The sequence below is a fragment of the Heterodontus francisci genome, chromosome 8, assembly GCF_036365525.1.
Source record: "Heterodontus francisci isolate sHetFra1 chromosome 8, sHetFra1.hap1, whole genome shotgun sequence".
Classification (NCBI taxonomy): Eukaryota; Metazoa; Chordata; class Chondrichthyes; order Heterodontiformes; family Heterodontidae; genus Heterodontus; species Heterodontus francisci.
The window spans coordinates 85,807,026-85,829,017 of record NC_090378.1 but is presented as its reverse complement, the minus strand read 5'-3'; the positions used below and the strand labels follow the sequence as shown (position 1 = coordinate 85,829,017).

The 21,992-nt window shown below is 39.7% G+C and overlaps 1 protein-coding gene across 2 annotated transcripts in view; it reads right to left on the bottom strand.

Annotated features, from left to right (window-relative positions):
• The window catches only part of kif14 (kinesin family member 14), a 141,617-nt gene that overhangs the window by 43,636 nt on the left and 75,989 nt on the right, over positions 1 to 21,992 (bottom strand). For both annotated transcript variants that reach the window (XM_068037605.1, XM_068037606.1), the window contains exons 19-26: positions 21,607 to 21,748; positions 19,163 to 19,256; positions 16,619 to 16,760; positions 9,120 to 9,214; positions 6,199 to 6,293; positions 4,303 to 4,527; positions 2,833 to 3,017; positions 1,287 to 1,445 (exon numbers count right to left, since the gene is read on the bottom strand). In XM_068037605.1, the coding sequence (XP_067893706.1) occupies positions 1,287 to 1,445; positions 2,833 to 3,017; positions 4,303 to 4,527; positions 6,199 to 6,293; positions 9,120 to 9,214; positions 16,619 to 16,760; positions 19,163 to 19,256; positions 21,607 to 21,748 (1,137 nt within the window). The remainder of the gene's footprint in view (positions 1 to 1,286; positions 1,446 to 2,832; positions 3,018 to 4,302; positions 4,528 to 6,198; positions 6,294 to 9,119; positions 9,215 to 16,618; positions 16,761 to 19,162; positions 19,257 to 21,606; positions 21,749 to 21,992) is intronic.

Below are 21,992 nucleotides of genomic sequence, written 5' to 3'. Positions count from 1 at the left end.
AGAGAGAAAGAAAGGACGGAGAGAGAAAGAAAGGACGGAGAGAGAAAGAAAGGACGGAGAGAGAAAGAAAGGACGGAGAGAGAAAGAAAGGACGGAGAGAGAAAGAAAGGACGGAGAGAGAAAGAAAGGACGGAGAGAGAAAGAAAGGACGGAGAGAGAAAGAAAGGACGGAGAGAGAAAGAAAGGACGGAGAGAGAAAGAAAGGACGGAGAGAGAAAGAAAGGACGGAGAGAGAAAGAAAGGACGGAGAGAGAAAGAAAGGACGGAGAGAGAAAGAAAGGACGGAGAGAGAAAGAAAGGACGGAGAGAGAAAGAAAGGACGGAGAGAGAAAGAAAGGACGGAGAGAGAAAGAAAGGACGGAGAGAGAAAGAAAGGACGGAGAGAGAAAGAAAGGACGGAGAGAGAAAGAAAGGACGGAGAGAGAAAGAAAGGACGGAGAGAGAAAGAAAGGACGGAGAGAGAAAGAAAGGACAGAGAGAGAAAGAAAGGACGGAGAGAGAAAGAAAGGACGGAGAGAGAAAGAAAGGACGGAGAGAGAAAGAAAGGACGGAGAGAGAAAGAAAGGACGGAGAGAGAAAGAAAGGACGGAGAGAGAAAGAAAGGACGGAGAGAGAAAGAAAGGACGGAGAGAGAAAGAAAGGACGGAGAGAGAAAGAAAGGACGGAGAGAGAAAGAAAGGACGGAGAGAGAAAGAAAGGAAGGACAGAGAAAGAAAGGAAGGACAGAGAAAGAAAGGAAGGACAGAGAAAGAAAGGACGGACAGAGAAAGAAAGGACAGAAAAAAAGAAAGGTAGACAGATCAGATTAGATAAATGAATTAATTTATAAAAAGATGGCGACCAGCTTGATGTCTACCCATAAATTACTGATGATTACACAATGACTGAAAGGGGGCATTGCTACTTGTTAAAACAGAGATTATTTTAAGTTTCTTAAGTTTTTGAGTTCTTCTATTCCAGTTCCATTCATTCCATAAGTGTATACGCTTCAGGCTGATCATCAGGGGCACATTTAGGGTGGCACAAAATGGACTATCCCTCAAGCTGCAAGTGAAACATGATGGACCTGGCAAACAATCCTGTGTTCGTCGTAAATTGTTTTAGTATTTCTGCTTTGGATTTAGAGACTAACAGATTTAATATACACCTGCAGTTGATATAGTGCTGCACACTTAAACCTTTAACATAAAACTTCTTTAAAATGGGGCACGAACAAAATTTACATTATTCATTGAATCCTCAATGTCTTGCTTGTTTTCTTATTCAAAATTGTAAAAACACAGTACCTTGTAACTGGGTGAATCATTTATGTTCTCTTCGTCAAAATGCAACTCCATACTCATGAAGGCTGCCAAATGACCTATGTGCTTTACAAGTCTTCTAATTGTTTGGCTTATTTTGTTCTGAGCTTCTATTACCATAGAAGAAATGTCTGAATCACAGCCCTGGAAACACAAACAGGCATTAAAACTTGCAACAATATACTGAATTAATTAATTCAAATTATATGGGTTAACAAGCGCCAACAACTCTTCCTCCAGCTTGCAGAAATCTTGTACACAGACAAATATGTATTAGAATTAAACTTTGATTGTACTCAATCTTATTTAAAATTTCTTTATAAAATTTTATTCAATAAATAGCAAAACAGTTGTATGTGGAGGAAATCTGAACTTAAAAAAAAACAGAAAATGCTAGACATACATTGCAGGTAGCTCAGTATGTGCAGAGAGAAAAGGCAGCATAACATTTTGGGTATAGTGCTGAAGGAGATTTCCAGCAGTTTCTGTTTTTGGCTTGAACAATACAAAGTTTGAGAAAACAGCATATTAGAAGGTAATGAATTTTTAAAAAAACTTATGCGCATTGTACCATTTAGAAAAATTATCGCAATTGGAATTCAGTCTCATAATTTAAAATATCAAATCTTCCTGGACCTCAATTCTTTTATGGCCCTCCTCTTCCCCACCTCCCTGCATTTCTATTTCATATTGATTTTTATATTTTATACCTATTGCCAGTATTCTATTAGCTTTTCATATTGCACTACCCATTTGATTGCTCTTTTAATGTTTTGTGAGCCTGAATCCACGAATCGCCTCTGTGCCTCTATATCATTCAGCCTTCCCTAGACTATAATTATATACTTTTTAACAACATGTACACAATCTCATATTTACTGACTGTGAAACTGTAATACTTTATATCTTGTATTCTCTGGAATTTAAAGAGTGACTTGATCCAAGGTTTCAAGATATTAAGAGGAACTGTTAGGGTAGATAGAGAGAAAGTATTTCCACTGGTTGGGGAATCTAGGACTAGGGGACAGAAATTAGAGCCAAGCCTTTCAGGAGTGATATTGGAAAAACTTTACAATGAGTGGCAGAAGTCTGGAACTCTCATGAATAGCAATTGATGCTGGATCAGTTGCTTATTTTAAAAGCTGAGATTTATAGATGTGTGTTACGGTATTAAGGGATATGGGGCAAAGGCAGGGATATGGAGTTAGGCCAAAGATCAACTATGATCTCATTGAATGGTGGAACAAGTTCAAGGGATTAAATGGCCTTCTCCTGTTCCTATGCATGGAAAACACAAAAAAGTGGAAAAATTTACATTAGCGTTGGAGTAATGCTGAGCTTGGAGTTAAGGGATCTTGTTGGTGTACAGGCATTTGAAGCTGCATCAAGACTATGCTTTTTCTGATTTGGGAATCTTAACTGCATTAAAAGCACAAGTGTGGCATCATTCTGAAAGAAGGAAACATTTATTTTGTTATTCTGAGGTATTCATAAAAATTGATGAAGTAGCTCACAGATGAGCATTGCATACCTGCAATAATAGTTGTAAGTTTCTACCCAATGTTCTAACTTCCCCAAGCAGCTCATCTTCAATTATCCCAAAGCAAGTGTCTTGTGGGACAGTGTTTATCCACAACTTCACTAAAATGGTCACTCTTTCAAAAGTTGATGTAGCTCTGACACAAGAAGTTTGCATGGCTTGATTGCTGGTGAACACTATGGAGAAGTAAAAAGTAAATCATTAAAGTAATATTGCAATGTGAAATTATTCCCAAGTAAATTGAGTAGCATACTCAATTTCAACTTCAGTTGCTTTATCAATGACCTTCCTTCAATCATAAGGTCAGAAGTGGGGATGTTCGCTGATGATTGCACAATGTTCAGCACGATTCACGACTCCTCAGATACTGAAGCAGTCCGTGCAGAAATGCAGCAAGACCTGGACAATATCCAGGCTTGGGCTGATAAGTGGCAAGTAGCATTTGCACCACACAAGTGCCAGGTAATGACCATCTCCAACAAAAGAGAATCTAACTATCTCCCCTTGGCATTCAATGGCATTAACATCGCTGAATCCCCCACTATCAACATTCTAGGGGCTACCATTGACCAGAAACTGAACTGGAGTAGCCGTATAAATACCGTGGGTACAAGAGTCGGTCAGAGACTAGGAATTCTGCGACGAGTAACTCACCTCCTGACTTCTCAATGCCTGTCCACCATCTACAAGGCACAAGTCAGGAGTGTGATGGAATACTTTCCACTTGCCTGGATGGGTGCAGCTCCAACAACACTCAAGAAGCTTGGCACCATCCAGGACAAAGCAGCCTGCTTGATTGGCACCTCATCCACCTTAAGCATTCAGTCCCTCCACCACCAATGAACAGTGGCAGCAGTGTGTACCATCTATAAGATGCTCTGCAGCAATGCACCAAGGCTTCTTCGACAGCACCTTCCAAACCCACGATCTCTACCAACTAGAAGAACAAGGACAGCAAATGCATGGGAACACCACCACCTGCAAGCTCCCCTCCAAGTCACACAACATCCTGACTTGGAACTATATCGCTGTTCCTTCGCTGTCGCTGGGTCAAAATCCTGGAACTCCCTTCCTAACAGCACTGTGGGTGTACCTACCTCACATGGACTGCAGCAGTTCAAGAAAGCAGCTCACCACCACCTTCTCAAGGGCAATTAGGGATGGGCAATAAATGCTGGCCTAGCCAGCGACACCCACATCCCATGAATGAATAAAACAAAGCGATGAGAAATGACTCCAGGGTTCTTTAATTTTGCCATTCAAAAAGATTGCTTTCCTCTCCACACCAAGGGGACCTAGTTAGCTCAGTTTTAATGTCCAAACCCCAGAATAAATGTCTCAGACACCATTCAAAAAACATGCAGTTATCTGCATTCTCTTTTTTGTTCTAATAAATGCCAAAGCATTTTTGGAGAAAAATAAACTATATGCAATTGAAAAAAAAAACAATTGTAGACTTACAATTTTCTTGACTTTCCTCATCCAGCTGTTCATAGGTACTGGAGATTTCCATCGTCCCCTTATGAATGGTTACGAGGTCAGTTATAAGTCTATCAGGAAAGTTCTCCTGTGATAAATGACTTCTTCCCAGAAAATCAACAGCTGCACCTAAAATTTCCTTACAAAGGAGAGGCAGTGTCGACTCAGAACCTGCTAAGCATATACTCTGAGAAACATTCAGTAGATCTGTTTCAAAATAAAAAGAATCATTAGAGAAAAAATTTGAATAACTGTTTAAATATTTAAGGTTCCAGTTTTACCAATGAACGCAAGAGACATGTTGCTTGATACAGAAAACAAATTCCTACAACAAAGCCTTCTGTACATGTAAACGTATTTTTCCCCAGCTCTTGACTTTGCTGAATTGCTACAGTTTGCAGTGTGAAAGAAGACATCGAACAGTCATTCTGGGAAAACCTATGATGAAGTCATTATGGAAAACAAAGCGGTTTCTACTTGAGGCCCATCTACCTTGCAATGGCAGAATTCCCAGCTGTCGAGAAACACATTAAAGCAGGTAAGATTTAACCAATCACCTGCTGTGCAACTTAAAATTCTCAAATAATTCAGAGGTTACATCTATTCTTCATCTTGTCACAGAGGAGCTATTGTGTTGCTTCAAGCTCAACAAAGCTGGCAACGATAAATGTGGCATCTAGAGTTGCCATGGTGACAATTCAAGAATTTTTTTCAAAAGCACATACTCAAAACAAAAACAATTTAACCTACAAGAAAAAAACTTTTCCAATGTGCTTACTTTGGGAATTTCAATAGCAAATTTGCAATTACGCTGAGAAATAAGAAACAAATATTAACTGCACTGAAATAAAACTATTTAATGTTGACAAACCACTGTCACATTTACCACATGCATCAGAAATGAGGTCATGTATCAGAAGTATTAAAATCAAAAAGGTTTGTATTTAGTAGCTGCAGAAATTGAAAGTCAAACATTTAGTACTTCACTAAAAATTCCTTCCCTGTAAAATATTAGATTTAAAAAAACTTCACCGCCCCCACACCAACTACCCCCCGCCCGTCTCTCCCCACCCCCCCCCCACAAAACCCTGACAACAGTTCAGCTGTTTTTAAAGATTCAACAGGGAAATGATAATGTAGACTACGACTAGCTGTTTCATCCTTGTCCAGAACAGTAGAACCAGAGGACATGACCTTTGCTTGAAGCGAGGTGTGGGCAGTTAAATTTAAAACTAATCCGCGGAAATATTATTTCAGTGAACAATTGGTCAATCTATTGAGCAAGCTCTCTTGGGAGAAGATGGAAGCAGTAATCGGGTCATTTCCCTTTCATCTAGCAATTCCTATGTTAAATAAGGCAGATGGACTTTGCAGACCACGTACCAGGTCTGATTCAGACCCATGCAGAGTAAGCCAACCTCAGCTCGGACAACACAACGATTAGCTTCAGAAAGCAGGAGTCAGGGAAGAGGGTAAAAGAATTAGGAACCTGGGAATTTCTAGATGAAAAAAGACCAAGGCCCTTCTAGTTTGCTTTCTACCATTAGGAGTAGCAAGATTTTCTGCTTGCAATAACTATCTAATGGCTTCTGCAAGACATGCATATATGCAGACAGAATTGGACTTGGGTTAGCCCTTCAGACAAAATAACTGTCAGCACCACCTAGACTCCCCAAACGAACAACAGGCACTGGATGATCAGTGCTCATGGAACTATATCTCAGCAGAGTTAATACCTTCAAGACAAGAAATCGTGTGGAGGTAAAGAGAAAAAATTGACAAAAATAAATGCCAAAAAACTTGTAGCAGGTTAGAAAATAAAGCAGTATGAATTAACTAAAACCACAATATACGGAAAGTAGCTTAGTTTAGAGATACCTGTAGGATGTGCAGACTGCGGATTCTGAATAGTAAAAGCTTGGATTCCTGCTAAACATCCAGACATTCGTTTACTTTTGAAAAAACTTCTGCTTCTGTGCATGGAAAAGTGTGCAATTTCAGTTCTTTCAAACACACAAGTTATTGCACTTATATCACTAGCAATAGTATCAAAGTATACAAGAGCTGCTTAATGTAGTAACACATTCAAAGTCACAAGACAATTCTAAACAAATGAAGAACTGTGAATGTTGGAGTATATTCCTGAAGCGGTATTTATTCACAATAGATACCACGGTAAATATTTAAGTTTCATAGTGCCTGTTTGACTAAATATTTAAATTGTATCTGCAATCTGAACACTTTAAAAAAAAAACTTAATGTACACGATTCAAAATTCCTGCACTACAATAGTAACTATACTTCTAAAGTGCTTAATTGGCTTTAAAGTGTTTGTTTGAGACGTCAGGTGGTCATGAAAGGTATTCTATAACTAAATGCTAGTCTTTTTTTCTTTTTTTAAATGAACCATGTTGGAACAAACGGCATAATGAAGCAAATTTTTTTTTTTTTTAAACTCAATTTATATGGTGTTTCATAACATTACAAAATGATACCTGCAACGAATTGTTGTCTGAACGCAGTAACTGTATGTCAGCAAATGCGGCAACCAACTCCAACAGCAATACCCTACAAATACGATGAATGTTTTTTGTTGTTTTAATAGTACTGTTTGAGGGAAAAATATTGGCATAACACCAGGACAATTGCTGACTATTTTAAAAATCACCACAGGGTTTTTAACGTTCTTCTGAACAGATAGAAGGGATTTTGTCGTATCTGAAGGGTGGTGGCCCCTAACTATGCGGCACACTCTCAGTGGAGTGTTGGCATAGATTATGCATCTAAGCCCTGGTGTGGAACTCAAACACACAACCTTCTGATGCAGAATTGAGACCCCTATCCTATTGAGCTATTTTGACACATACAAGCACTCAAATTAGCTTGAGGCTTTTCTCTCCCAAAGTGGGATGAACTGATTGCCACATTTGAACTGATAGCATTTATTTGGATTGTTAGCGGTCACATGCAAAACAGTATCAGATTGGAGAAAGTTAAACAAAGCTGTTAAAATGTGAACTTTAGTCATAAAGAGCATTCTAAAGTGCGTTATGTCTGAAGAGGGCAGGAAGCTAATTAAAGCATGATGTTCTGATAGGGAGATAATTAAATGTTCTGGAATATTCATTCATTATAACTTTTTGCAACATTGCTATGTAGCAATTGAGATCATTCTAGGAACATGTGCCTTTGTTATGGAGGTTCACTGTCTCAATCAATTCAATAATCATCTAAATCTAAGTGATTGGTATAAATATGCATCAAGTGAAAATGCTTTAATAGATATTAACTAAATGACAGAAGAGACTAATCAATTTATTGGTATATCTTTGTGTGCATGCAACCCTAAAAGATAATACAAAAAAAAAAATCACTTTTTATTTTCTAAATTTTGCTCTTTTCAAACACATATTTCTTTCAAGACTGAAGGTTATTTAACATTTTTTCCCCATGATAAATATTTTATTGCTGTTGTTTTAAACAGCACAGAGTTAGGCTTCTCAAAATCGAATATCCAGAGATTCACTAACCTATCCTCCTGAACAGCATTCCATCTGGACTATAAAACTTACATAAAAGGTACTCCCAGTGTTTAAGACAGAATTACAGCAGAAGTTATTCCAGTGCCTTGGCAATACAATAAAATGAACATGTAGTGTAAAAAATTCTCTTCACCCAGTCTGTTTCCACATTTCACAGATGTGTATTGTTAGCCCTTCAGTAATGCAGTAATTGGCAGAAGAGACTGTTCTGAAGGACTCTAGCTCCTGTTTAAGTTGGCACATACACTGTGAACTGGGCTTTTTCAAACTTTGAAATGACAACAATTTACTAAGTATCATCAACTTCTGAACAATAAGTAAAAATCAGCATTTTAGATATTGTTGTGAAAATATCACCAAGCTAACAAGATATTATAATACAGGAGCTACTGTTGTAACATATGTCAAATTTAATTACTACTTGAGAAAAATAAAATCCATGAGGCAGTGTGCATTACTTGGAGTACCAGAAAATGCATTGTGCCTTGTAGCATTACAGCACGTACCTATAATTCCCTATACAATCTCAGCCATGCCATCAGGACATACTGCTGGGCACAGGTCATACATTTACCCACAATTAAGAATGCCATTGTCAAAGTGTCTCAGAGGGGATCACTTGCTTGCATTTGGGTTGGGAAGTGGTTGGATCCAAAAATGGGGAGCGGGACGGGGTTGGTGGGGGGAGGATCTTACAAACACATGTAATAGATACAAATCAGGAATGAGTGCGTAAATATTGAACACAACTTGTTAGTGTAATGTCTACATGTCGGAAATTGCTTTGTCCACTTAAAGCTAATACTCCATACTCAAAAAATGGAAACCTAATCTACTAAATGTTTATTATACAAGTAGAAATGTTAGGAAATGATAACTTGAAAACACACTCACAATGGCCTTTGCATTATCTTCTTTAAAATGCTTTCTATTAAACCCAAAAGGAACTACAGAGAATGTAGTCAGTACTACCCAAGTGTTGATAGATAATACATTCAAAAATAACATAACAAAGTGATTGCTGCACCCATAACTGGAAGGGAGGCGGAGGTAGAAAGTGTCAAGAACCCCAGTGGAGCACTACTGATTCAAAAAAGGCCACCTGGACTGAAGACAATGACCCATTACTGACACCAACAAAGTGATTTGACTCTTTTGTTAGTACATTCCTATCCACGTTATATCCTTCCAACCCAGAATGTAAAGTTTTCAAATCAACTTTGAATTGCATGGAAACACATTTCAAAAGCTACTCACCGCCTTCTAGAGAAAGAGGGAGAGAGGGTCAAATCAGTTTCCCAGTCATCATTAGGGTCATAAAAAAGGTCTTCGTCTCTAGAATATGTATTTCCCTGTTGAGAAAATATATTTAACTTTTATAACCCAAATGGGTACTAATGTTGAAAAAGAAATAGTAAAACAAGCCAGAATATTGCCTCCTGTCACATTTCAGGATTATTGACCAGTTCCCCACAGAAGATATGGAAGAGAGCTACATTTAAATGTTGGGTTTTGAAGCCAAGTGATTCACGCAAGTTTAAAATATAAGTATCAAGACAAAAGGTCATTAAAATGCATTAAACTCGGCAAACATCAAATACAGCAAGTAATTTTAACACATTTTTGCAATTAATAAACACCTCACACCCATTGTGTTGGGAAGCCCCTGGTCCAATGGGATTTTTATTATTCATTCATGTGATGTGGGCATCGTTGACAAGGCCAGCATTTTTATTGCCCATCCCCAATTGTCTAACTGGTAGTGGTGAATCATATTTTTGAAAACAACTGAGTGGCTTGCTAGGCCATTTCAGATGGCAGTTCAGAGTCATCGGCCTTGCTATGGGTCTGGAGTCACAAAAACGACAGACCAGGTAAGGGTAGCAGATTTCGTTCCCTAAAGGACATGAATGAACCAGATGGGTTTTTACAATAGTCCAGTAGTTTCATGGTCACCATTACCAATCCTACCTTTTTAAGTTCCAGATTTATTTAGTTAATTGAATTCAAATCCCCCAGCTGCCATGGTGGAATGTGAACTCAGGTCTCTGGATCATTAATAGTGCCCTCAGGATTACTAGTCTAGAAATATAACCATTGTGCTACTGTACCCTCAAAGTGCATCTAACTCTACAGCAAACTGGAATTTGGAACACCCCCACTATTCAAATCACAGCACAAAACATTCCTGAGATCAAGTGTGGTGAATGTCAGCAGTAAATGTAGAACAGAAGTCTCAGGATCAGGATGAAGAAGGGCAAATAAATCACAAACTGTTTGCAAGATGAATCACGCTACATGTTGCTGCCCTTAAAAAATATAAGCTTAATTTTGAATGGTCAAACGTTGTACAAGTCCCTCAGTTCCTTAAATGCTGACACACCAAATGATTTGGTGGTACGAATAGCACAAATGTTCATTACACAAGTCAATGCAGAACAATTCATACATGCAATTAAATACTATTTTTTCATTAGGGTATTAATTTGATTTTCAGGCTTTCTGGAAATAACCAAGCTGATGTGACAATACACGTTCTCTTTACTCCCTATACTATTCAGACTGGAGAATGGCAAAAATGGCAAAATTGGAACTTTACTGTGCAGGTTCCTCATACCAATAGGGGATTAAACTATCAAGTTGCAAATTTAAAACTAACTTTGGTAAATAACTGTCTGAGAACAAGATAGAACATCTTTCATTTTACAATCCTCTTTTCAAAAGGGGCCTCTAGAGATTAAAAACAAAGGAAAACTACTACTGAGGTATAAATGTCGATATAAGCAAACATTGAAACAGAAAAAGGACAGCGAAACAGGCAGCACTTTAAAGCTTTCAAAAAAAAACATGAGTATGAAGTAATTTTACAAAAAAGACTACCATGTTCTTCTGTAAAGTTTAATACAAGCCTGAACATTTTGCAGTACACAAAATATGGTCAAGATCTGAAAAGGTGACTTTAAAAAAGCCCATTCTATCAACATTTGATTAAACCTCAGTTGGAAAAGACAGATTGCAGTGTCCGATATTGACACCAGGGTAATGGTTATGACGTCTGACTTTGCCTTATCAGCACCTGTCCAGATTCCACTTTTATGGCTCATGAATCTCCATGTCATGTGCAATTTAATTTTTGAAGAATTGACCTGATTTTCACACCTCAGCTTATCAAGCCTCGACAGGGATAGCACAAGTCACAGAAACAGTCCATCAATTTAAACATTGGAAAAAAGCTTACATTTTAAAAAGTATTAGAAAAAAAGTCTGTGAACAAGAATAGAAATGTCCATGTTAGTAACAGACACAAAGTGAATAACTATGAATTAACACGATAGAAAACTTGAAAGCATGTGCATATGAGTATAGAAGAGGGAATCTTGCATTGTTTTATCCCATGATATTAATTTGGCATCACTGCTTCACAACCCCTAGAGGGCACCACTGTTTACACCCTCTAGCCACAAACATCTGTGAAACCAGCCATGAACCACAATTTTGTTTTATGTTATCTTTTTCTTGGATTGCAACAGTGACTACACTTCAAAAGTACTTTACTGGCTGTAAAGCACTTTGAGACATCTAGTGATCGTGAATGGCACTATATAAATGCCAATTTTTAAAATCAAACTTCCTGTCACTGCGCCAACACTCCCTGGCTGTAATTTTATCAACAAGCCTTTTATGCAGCACCTTTAGCAAGGAGTGACGGCGGGGCTCCCTCAGACAGCGGCAGCAGGATGGTGCTGAGCGTGGCGGCAGCAATAGCAGGAGCAGTCCCAGCCACTGCGCCCAACAACCCAGGAGTCCACCCCCCTCTCAGCGGCCGTTCTCAAGATACCGCCACTGTGGTTTACATCTTTAAGAGGCATTTTGGGGAGCCGCTGGCTGGCTAAAAACACTGGTGGCCCATGGGGAATGGAGTCCATGTTGAACATCAGTTTGTTTTCAGAATGGCCTTCTTATGCCCTATTACTGAGCTGCCAGTCTTTTAAATATTTGGAAATTCAATTTAGACTATTTTTTATTGAGGGGGTTAGTTATTCGGGGAGGACTTTATTGAGGGGGTTTATTCCTGAGGCAGAGTTTTATTCAGAGGGTTAGTTATATAGGGGGCTTAGTGCTGAGGCAGGAGATTTATTGAGGAAAATTAGAATAGAGTGTGATGAGTTTATTGCTGAGGTAGGAGATTTATTGAGGGCTTTTTGCATGTGAACAGGTACTGCAAGATGGCTACGGCGGTTGCTGTGAGCAGCCGGTGTCACTGAGCAACAACCCCATCACCGCAAAAGAAACTCAGCAGGGCCTGTGCTTTACTCTGTCGACCAGCAGCTACAGGTCAGTACTCAGACTGTTTCGGCGGGTCAGGCAGTGGAAACCTAATGGATTCAACGAATGTAAAAGCAATACAGCAAGGCGACTTTCCACATCACAAGGGCGTTGGCTCAAGCAAAGGGAATTGATGGCTGGAAGCCCAGCTATGGGAAAGCCACCCCTTGAGGGCAGGCTCTCGAGCCAAAGGCTAGAAGAACACTCCAACATAACACCTACAGTTTTGCAGTTGCTGCAGTCATCTCAGCCTGCTGAACCACTGAGGAGACACACTAAGCCTAAAGAGTGGGATTAGTCTGTGCAAGCCGATTTCCACTTTAAACAGACTTAGTGTATGCAGGAAAAGTCCTACAGCAAAAGGGAGAGGTGGAAATGTCAGGTGCGAGATGGCAGTGGTGGCTGCAGCTTCAATTCTGCATGTCGGTGGCCCAGTACTATGGGTTGTCTGACTGTTGACCTGAGACATCATCATCTGACAGCACCCTGAGAAACCAAGTAGCCTTCTCTAGGGATAGCACTGCTTGCTCCAAACAGAGACTGGCCTAGAAAAGGTGGCCCAAACACTGCTTATTTCAACTCACTTGGTTGGCTTTCTGTAGCCAACGGGCATTTCCTACAGTGGTGCTAAATAAAGTAATGAAAAGAAAAACAAAGACAAAAAATCTTGAAAGTTGCATGCTGGAATGGTTGCATAATGTCAAATTCAGATGACCATTGACATCCTGAAAGATGTTCCGCACTTATAGCCAAAGAGTGCGCCCAGCTGGACATGGACATCACAGTACTCAGTGAAGTTCGTTTTGCAGAGTAAGGATCATTGACAGCATAAAGCAGGTTATATACCTTTCCCTGACCAGAAAAGTGACAATGGATGAAGCCTCACAGGTGTTGCATTTATGATTAAGAACACCATTGCCAGCAGGCTTCAGAGCCTTCCCATTGATTTTTCTGATTGACTCATACCCTTACGACTACCAATCCAGGATAACCGATTCACCATTATCAGCATATATGCTCCTAACCCGCAAGCCGATATAGTGACCAAAGAAGGTTTCTACTGAGACCTACACAATCTTCTACTGTAGATTGACTCCAAGGATGAGCTCGACATACTTGGAGATTTCAAAGCAAGAGTTGGGTATGATCAAAAGCATTGGCAAGGTGTCTTGGACAGTCATGGCATTAGCAACTGTAATGACAATGATCGACTTCTGCTTAAATTCTGCATGAAGCATCAACTCAACATCACTAATTCTCTATTCCAGCAGAAAGCCAGATTTAAGACCACCTGGGGGCATCCATGCTCAAAGCACTGCCACCTTTTCAATTATATCCTAGTGCGCAGTGACTTATGGGACGTATTACACACCAGAGTTATGCCCAGTGCTGACTGTTACATCGACCACAGGCTGGTTTGAGCTACTCTTGCCTTCAGAATCAAACCATCACCAAAAGGAAAGGCCCACACACAAGGAAACAAGTCCATAGACTTTATCTACCAGAGGTAAAAGCAGCTTTCCAGAACAAGCTTGAAGACGGACTCCGCAGTGACCTGACTCCGGGCAGTGGTATTAACCCAGAAGAGCAGTGGGAACAGATGAAATCTATCCTACAAAAAAACTGCAGGCTTCCCAACCACAAGAAACCACAATTGATTTGATGAAAATGACATGGAAATCCAAGCGTTTCTTCAAAAGAAGCAGTCCTGCCACAATAGATTACTTGCATGCCCTGATGACCAGGCACAAATTCTGGATACAGGGAAGCCTGCAGCACTCTGCAAACCAACCTCCAAGTCATCTAAAACAACTGGTGGACAATGCTTGCTGAGTGGATAGAAATGCATGCAGATATGGGAGACACAAGACCCTTCTACGAAGCCTGACATCTGTATGTGGACCTACCCATCAGGTGCAGGCACCACTAAAATCTTCGGATGGCACAACCCAGCTCATAGATAGAGTCCATCTTGCACCAATGGTCAGAACACTGGCAGCCAGTTTGGTGACCAGCGGATGGTGCAGGTGTCCATCGCAAAGATCTTCCAGAGGAAAGTGAAGTCCAAGCTGGATGAACCACTAACCCTTGAAGAGATCAAGACTGCTGAAACACCATTAAAATCACAAAGCCCCCAGAATAGTTGGGATTCCAGCTAAGGTCTATAAATAGGGAGATGTAATCCTTGACAAGCTTACAGATCAGTTTACAGCATGTTGAGAAAAGGTCCTGAGGCACTGACCGTCTCCCTCTACAAAAACAGAGGCATCACCTTACTCCCTTTTGCAGGCTAAGTCTTGGCCAGAGTGCTTCTAAATAGACATGTTCCAGCAATAGCTGAAGAAATAAAAACAAATTGCTGGAAATACTCAGCAGGTCTGGCAGCATTTGCAGAGAAAGAGTTAACGTTTCAGGCTGATGACCTGAAGAAAGCCCCCCCTGAAAGTCAGTGCGGATTCAGACCCTGTAGGGGAACTACAGACCTGACTTTTGTGCTGAGACTGATCCAGACATGTAAAGAACAAAACATGCGCCTGTACGTTATTCCCACCAAGGTGTTTGATAGAGTCATTCAGGATGGATTTTAGAAGATACTATCCAGATTGGGGTGCCCTCCGAGGTTCCTCATCATCCTCCATCAACTTCACAAAGGCCAAAAAGGTCAGGTCAGGCAGAATGGAGCCCTCTCAGACTGATTCCCTATCTCCGATGGTGTTGAGCAAGGGTGTGTTCTGGCACCAACCCTTTTCTCTATTTCCTTCAGTATGATGCTTCAAGACGCAAAAGGCAGGCTTGACAGAGGGCATATACATCCGCTTCCAAACAGACGGCAGTCTCTTCAACCTGTGATGACTACTGGCACGTACCAAAACCACAGAAGAGCTTATTGTGGTATTTCCATTTGCTGACAATTGCGCCCTCTGGCACACCCGAAGGAGGCAATGCAGCTCACTGTAAACTGTTTCTCTGAGGCAGCAAATGCCTTTGGCCTTCCTAGCCTTAGCCTAAATGAAACAGAAGTGAACCAACAACCACAGCCCTGAGGAAATTACAATCCGCTGTAGATCAGCATTGACAGCAGCAACCTCAATGCAGAAGAACAGTTTACCTATCTATGTAGCATTATCTCAAATGATGCCACAGTCAACAAGGACAGACAATTGACTGTCCAAGGCCAACAGCTCTTTTGGCTGCCTCTCAAAATGTGTCTGGTGACGCCATTCACTACGCATCTCTACCAAAATTCAAATATATACAGCAGTCGTCATCACTACCCTCTTGTATGGTTCGGAATCTTGGGTTCTGTACAGAAAACAAATGCGACTGCTGGAGCGCTTCCATCAGAACAGTTTTCAATTCATCATGATCGGATGGCAAGACTACATCACAAACAATGAAGTCCTCAACAGAGCCAATCTGCCCAGCATTGAATGCATTCTCCTACAACACCAACTGTGCTGTGCAGCAAGTGTACCACGCATGGAGGACTTCAGTCACCAATGATCATGCCAACTACCACAGAGAAAAGCCTTCACATGATTTTCACCTGCAAAGAATCTGCGATTACTGCTTCATAGTGAACACAAATAAAATCCTGATTAAAAATCCACTGGTTACTTAATTGATTCTCCTTTGTAAAAAAATATTGACTTCGATTGCAACTTTAGAAAAATATCTTCTGGCCTAATCAAGCACGCAAAACTTGCAAAAAAAATTTGCATTTGATTCCAACCATTTTCATAATTGCCATCCAGAATAAACCAGTTGTCAGACAAAAATGGACTGCAGAACTAAAAGCAAACAAAACGGACCAAAAAATTAAAATAGTCACAAAAAATAAAACAGAAGTAAAAAGAACTAAAGTAACAAGGCAAAGAAAGAAAAAGTTTTAAATAAAAGAGGTAAAACAAATGTGAGAACTGTGTAAAGATATGTAAACAAGTTTTTGTTGCATTTACAAAAGGAAATTTGACTAAGCATTTCCAAATTATTTGTACATACGGTGTTGTCGAAGTAACATGGCAACATTTTCGCTTACAGGCACCAACATGTAATAAATTCACACAACTTGGATTCTGGAGCAGCTCTTACAGGAAATGTTGGACAGGACAGTGGGATATGTCCTTAATTAAAGGTTTTGCGTATATTTGAGGCATTCGGTTTATTTTATTATTTTGGCTTCTGGAGAAATCTGTAAAAATGATTTGTAGTGGACACTGGTGGCTGAAAAATGGAGATAGCTACCAGCCATTAATTATGAAGATCCACCAAGTGGCAAACAGAAATCAAAGGAAAGCATTAGTCTGTTGTTGCTTTCTGCTAACAGATACAGATTAGAAAAAAATTTGCTGCTTGTGCATGCATTAAATAAGACTGAATTGCTGGGACAGATATTCTAATTTGTTATAATTAGAACTTAAAAGCTTTACCTGATAAAGTTCCCTCATAGCTGCCAACTTGCATTCAAATTTTTCCAAGCTCCAGAATGTGTTTATGCGCAGCTTAGTATTTTTAACCTGCACCTGAATTGGAGTTTTGATGCTTTTATTTTCATGATTAGACTCTTCAAATCTGCAAAAAAAAATACATATGAGCTTTAATGCTGCATGATCATTCAGCAAAGAAGTACATAAAACTGCAGCATTCAAATGGGTCAGCAAATTACAACATTTCACCTAGAAGTATTCTGACCTGTTCTGAAAACCAATGCTCATGTTACCATTAACAGCCATTTTAAGATATCAAAAGAATTGGTTTTCAGGCAGTGCATCAGGTTGACATTCCAGGATGTTATGGCAGTGTGGCAGGAAAAGTGGCTTATGCCCATGGTTCCTAAACAGAAAATGTTTAGTCTCACACATTTTATGAAGGCAAAATAGAATGAAGGCAAGGTAATTCCCCGATGGGGAAGCTAATCAAAGACATCTGTATATAAAATAATATAGAGAATGCAAAAGATAGTCGGAAAGTATTTTTGATGTGTGGTATTTTTAATTTAGTCGTGGTGATCTGCCCAAGTGCAGGTCCTCTGCTCATTTCTCAGCGCCGCATAGTCGGATCAGCTACAAAGAGAATCTGAACACTTACACACCAGAGGTGATCAACCACAATCTATATAACTGAATCAAAACCATCGATGGCCAATCATTTTCTACAATGTCTGTAATGTCAAGCAAAATCAAATACAGTAATCATCTGAAATGAAAATCATTTGGATCAATTTGCTCCTGGGATGTGGGCATCGCTGACAAGTCTGGCATTTATTGTCTTTTTGTAAATATTAATTCTAATTGAGAGTTCAATAATGTAGGAGGAAAAAATACACACATCTTGCATTTTTTTTGCACATTCAAAAATGACACTGGCAGAGGCCCTGGGAGCAGGCCACCTTAAGCACATCACCTTAAATATCAGCTCAACTAAAACTCTACTACCTGTCTCCCATCCTGCACAAAGTCCACTCGCTCATCCTCACCTGCCATCACTGATCTTCATTAGTTCCCAGTTTTCCAACATCTCAATTTAAAATTTTCATCCTGAATGGCCTCACACAACCCCATCTCTAACTTTCTCCAGTCCTACAATCTCCCCTTGGTCTCTGTCATTCTGACTCTGTCTTCTTGTATATTCCCCTTCCATTGCCCCACCATAGGCTGACATGCCTTCAGCTACCAAGGCCCTACAATTTGAAATTTCCTTCCTAAACCTCTCCATATCCCTCTCTTTTTTGACCAAGCTTTTTGTCTCCCTTCCTAATAACTGCCTCTTTGGCTCAGTGACCATTTTTTTAAATATGCATCTGAGACTGCTTTGGGACATCAATATACTTTAAAGATGCTATAGAAATTCAAGTTACTGTTGCGATGAACAGTATGAGATGATGTTCGGGGCGGAGGGGTGGGAAAAGAATATTTTTACAAGTAATACCACACAAAACAATTTGGAACAATTCCATAGCAGATATGCCATATTTTTGGAGAGAGGGTGGGGGGAGATGGAGTTATTATTAAAAAAAACTGAAGATAACCTTTACTGTTTGTTTCGCACTCAGAGCTTTTCAATGGTGTGTAGAAGTAAAGGCAATCAAAAACATACCAACTAAAAACTGAATTCTGATAAAATGCAATGTTTGTAAGCAAACTTGTTCACAAGTTTAATCATTATGCTACGTGTAAATTAAAAATCAGGGTAGCAGGATTATTTGAGAATTCCTGCCCTTTTGCAAGTCAGCCCAGGCCCAGCTAAGGGTTCCACCCTGCCAACGGCAGAACCAGCGAATTTACGGTGGCGATGGCCAAAGAGCTAGAACCTCGAGGGACAATGGCTGCTTACAGGCAGAGGATCCTTTGGGAAGAGGACATGTGTTTCTTTTAAAGCACACTTGATGAAGGCAATGGGAAAACACCTCATGTACCTTTTCCCTAGTCATATTGCTCATTTCTCATGGAAGTTAAAAAATGGGAAGCTCTTACGAACAACTGAAGAGGAAAGCACAAGACTATGCGGCGCTGAGAAATGAGCAGAGGACCTGCCCTTGGGCAGATCACCACGACTAAATTAAAAATACCACACATCAAAAATACTTTCCGGCTATCTTTTGCATTCTCTAGATTATTTTATATACAGATGTCTTTGCTTAGCTTCCAGTTAACATTTAAACTGAATCAGCTACAAAGAGAATCTGAACACTTACACACCAGAGGTGATCAACCACAATCTATATAACTGAATCAAAACCATCGATGGTCAATCATTTTCTGCAATGTCTGTAATGTCAAGCAAAATCAAATACAGTAATCATCTGAAATGAAAATCATTTGGATCAGAGTGCGTTTTTTTTAAATTTGCTCCTGGGATGTGGGCATCGCTGACAAGGCTGGCATTTATTGCCTTTTTGTAAATATTAATTCTAATTGAGAGTTCAATAATAAGGTTGGCTATTATATTTGGGGGTTATTTTTAGTGATGCTAACCTACTGAAAACTGTGTGCTTTTTCAGGTTATTGCTAATGGTGTTAGCTTCCTGGATCATCATTGAAAGTTTCATGGAGCTCCAGTATGAATGATCTGAAACACAAATTATACATCAATTCAGCTTACTGTCTAAGATACATAAAGGATGTTTAAGTGTTGAATACAAATCGTTCCATAAGTAAAGGGGACTAAAGAGAGTCAAAAGAGGGACAAAGGCCACACATTTGTTTTTCTCATATCTACAAGCTTTTCTCTGTATTGATTAGCATTTTATAAATTTGTTTGCAACGTAATAGTGAATTTTGGGAATGGCAGAAAGTAAAAAAAAAATAAAATATATCAATGAACTAACTGCAACTCTGTGTTCTCAATGTATACCTGGGTGAAATTTGAGGAGAGCAAGTTAATTATCAGAAACCCAGTGAAGGACAGAAGCAATACTGGTTTAACTGGGGCCACAATGAGAAGTCAAGATTCATAGCCTAAACAATAATGTCAACATGCAGGGATTAGGATAGCAGTAGTCTTTCGCTGTGTTTGAATGCAGTTGAGAATAATTTTCATTGGAACCAGAGTAGGCTATTCAGTCCCTCAAGCCTGTGCCACCATTCTATTAGATCATGGCTGATCTGTATCTCAATTCCATTTACCCACCTTTGATCCATGTCCCTCACTTAATAAAAAAATCAGCCCATCTCAGACTTAAAAATGTCAATCGACACAGCATCCACAGCATTTTTAGAGGGGTCGGGGGGTTGCTGGGGTGGTGGGGGGGGGACAGGGTGGAGAATTGCAGATTTCCACTACTCTTTGTGTGAAAAGGTAATTGCTGTTTCTAAATGGCTTAGCTATAATTTTAGATTGTGCAACCTAGTTCTGGATGCCTTCACCAGAGCAATGGTCACTTTATCTACTTTATTGAATCCTCATCATTTTAAACACCTAATTAGGTCAACCTTCTAAACTCAAAGGAATACAAGCCAAGTTTATACAGCCTGTCTTCATAATTTAACCCTTTTAGTTTATCATTCTGATGAATCTGCACTATACATGCTCCAGTCTCAATATATCCTCCCAAAGGTGAGGTGTCAAAAATTACATTCCAGAAGGAGTTTGACAAAGGCTGTGTACAACTGAAACATAATTTCCTCTCCTTTGTATTCCAGCCTACCTGAGATAAAGGCCAACATTCCATTTGCCTTTTTGATTATGTTTTGTACTAATGCAGTAATTTTTAAGTGGTCTGTACCTGGACACCTCCACAGTCCCTTTCTCACCATCATGAAAATATTCCAATTTGTCCTTTCTTGTACCCAAAGTGGATGACCTCACTTCCCCATGCCAAACTCCATCTGCCACAGTTTTTCCACACTCACATACATACATATTAGGAGGAGGAGTAGGCCATTTGCCCCGCCATTTGACAAGATCATAGCTGATCTGATGTGGTCTCAACTCTACTTGCCTGTCTATCCCATATATCCTTTGACTGCCTTGTCAATCTAGAATCTAACACAGCCTTAAAAATATTCAATGAGCTGCCTTCACTGCTCTCTGGGGAAGAGAATTCCACAGCCTAACAGCCTTCAGAGAACAAAATTCTCATCATCATAGTCTTAAATGTGAGAATTCTTATTTTTAAACTGTGTCCCTTGGTTTTAGTCTGTATCATAGTCAAGTCCCATAATCTATGTCCCTTTGAATCTTCCTGCTTCCACCTTTCCAGGATTTCAAAAATATGAAATGTCTTATTTCGTCAATCCGTGGGCTTTAAAATGTAAGCTATATGTAATTGCGCGTTTCCGTGTTTTTTTTCTTGTACTTTTCTTTAGCCTCGATTGTGCCCTGCTCTATTCTCTAACTTTTCACCTAGATTGGTCACCAGCAACTACTGCATCAAAATACATCTTGCCACACAAACTCTCTTTTGTGCCCACAATGAAGTTGAATTAGCAGTTTGTTTTTTTAAGTGAGGTTACGTCATCTTTTGAAAGCAGTAGGGGCTGGGAGGTGCAGGTGCCAAGAGCGACAGAGGAAAAGAGAAGAGAAAGAGGGGTTTGAAACCAGATGTCAGGCATGAAATGATAATACTCCAACCTATTAATTCCACCCTCCCCTCTCCACATCTACAATGCCAGTTAATAATAGTTGCAACAGACAGCTGCAGGTAAAAATTCAGAGGCAAGCACACAATGAATTTGGCTTATCTGATTAGAGAAATAACTTGACATGTATATACATGTAAGAGGGTGGGTGAGTGTCCTGGTCCCACATCTCTGCCAGAGTCAGCCACTAGGTGCGCATAGACACATGGATAATTCTCCCTTCAATTTTCCCTCCGAGCAGCAAACTGACTGAGAGCAGGAATTCCAGGCACGAAAGAAATTGATCGCTCAAGCAATTTGTGCCACTGAGTCACTTAATATTTCAAAAGGCAACACACTTTTACATGATGTATTATTTTGGGTCTCCAATCTCTTTTTCTGTTCTTGCTGCATTCTCTCCAAGTCTTTTGTCATCTTTCTCTTCTCTGCCTCCAGAGCATCAAGAAATTTTACATGCCGTATATTATGATCTTCTAGAGCCTGGGAGGGAAGTTAAAAAGTAGTTGTTAGTTCCAAAAAAACACTCTGGACAATTAATACAGATTCTCTTCTGGTAAATGACACCAAAATAATACTTTTGATCATTATATAATGACAAGCATACTTAGGTGAGAGAATTAACATATTTAAGTTAAATTCTGAGCATTAATGACTCAGTGAAATATCTAACGTGTAGGTGCAGGTCCCAGGTCTGACTGCCAGTCCACGCTGAGCTAGCTGTTCT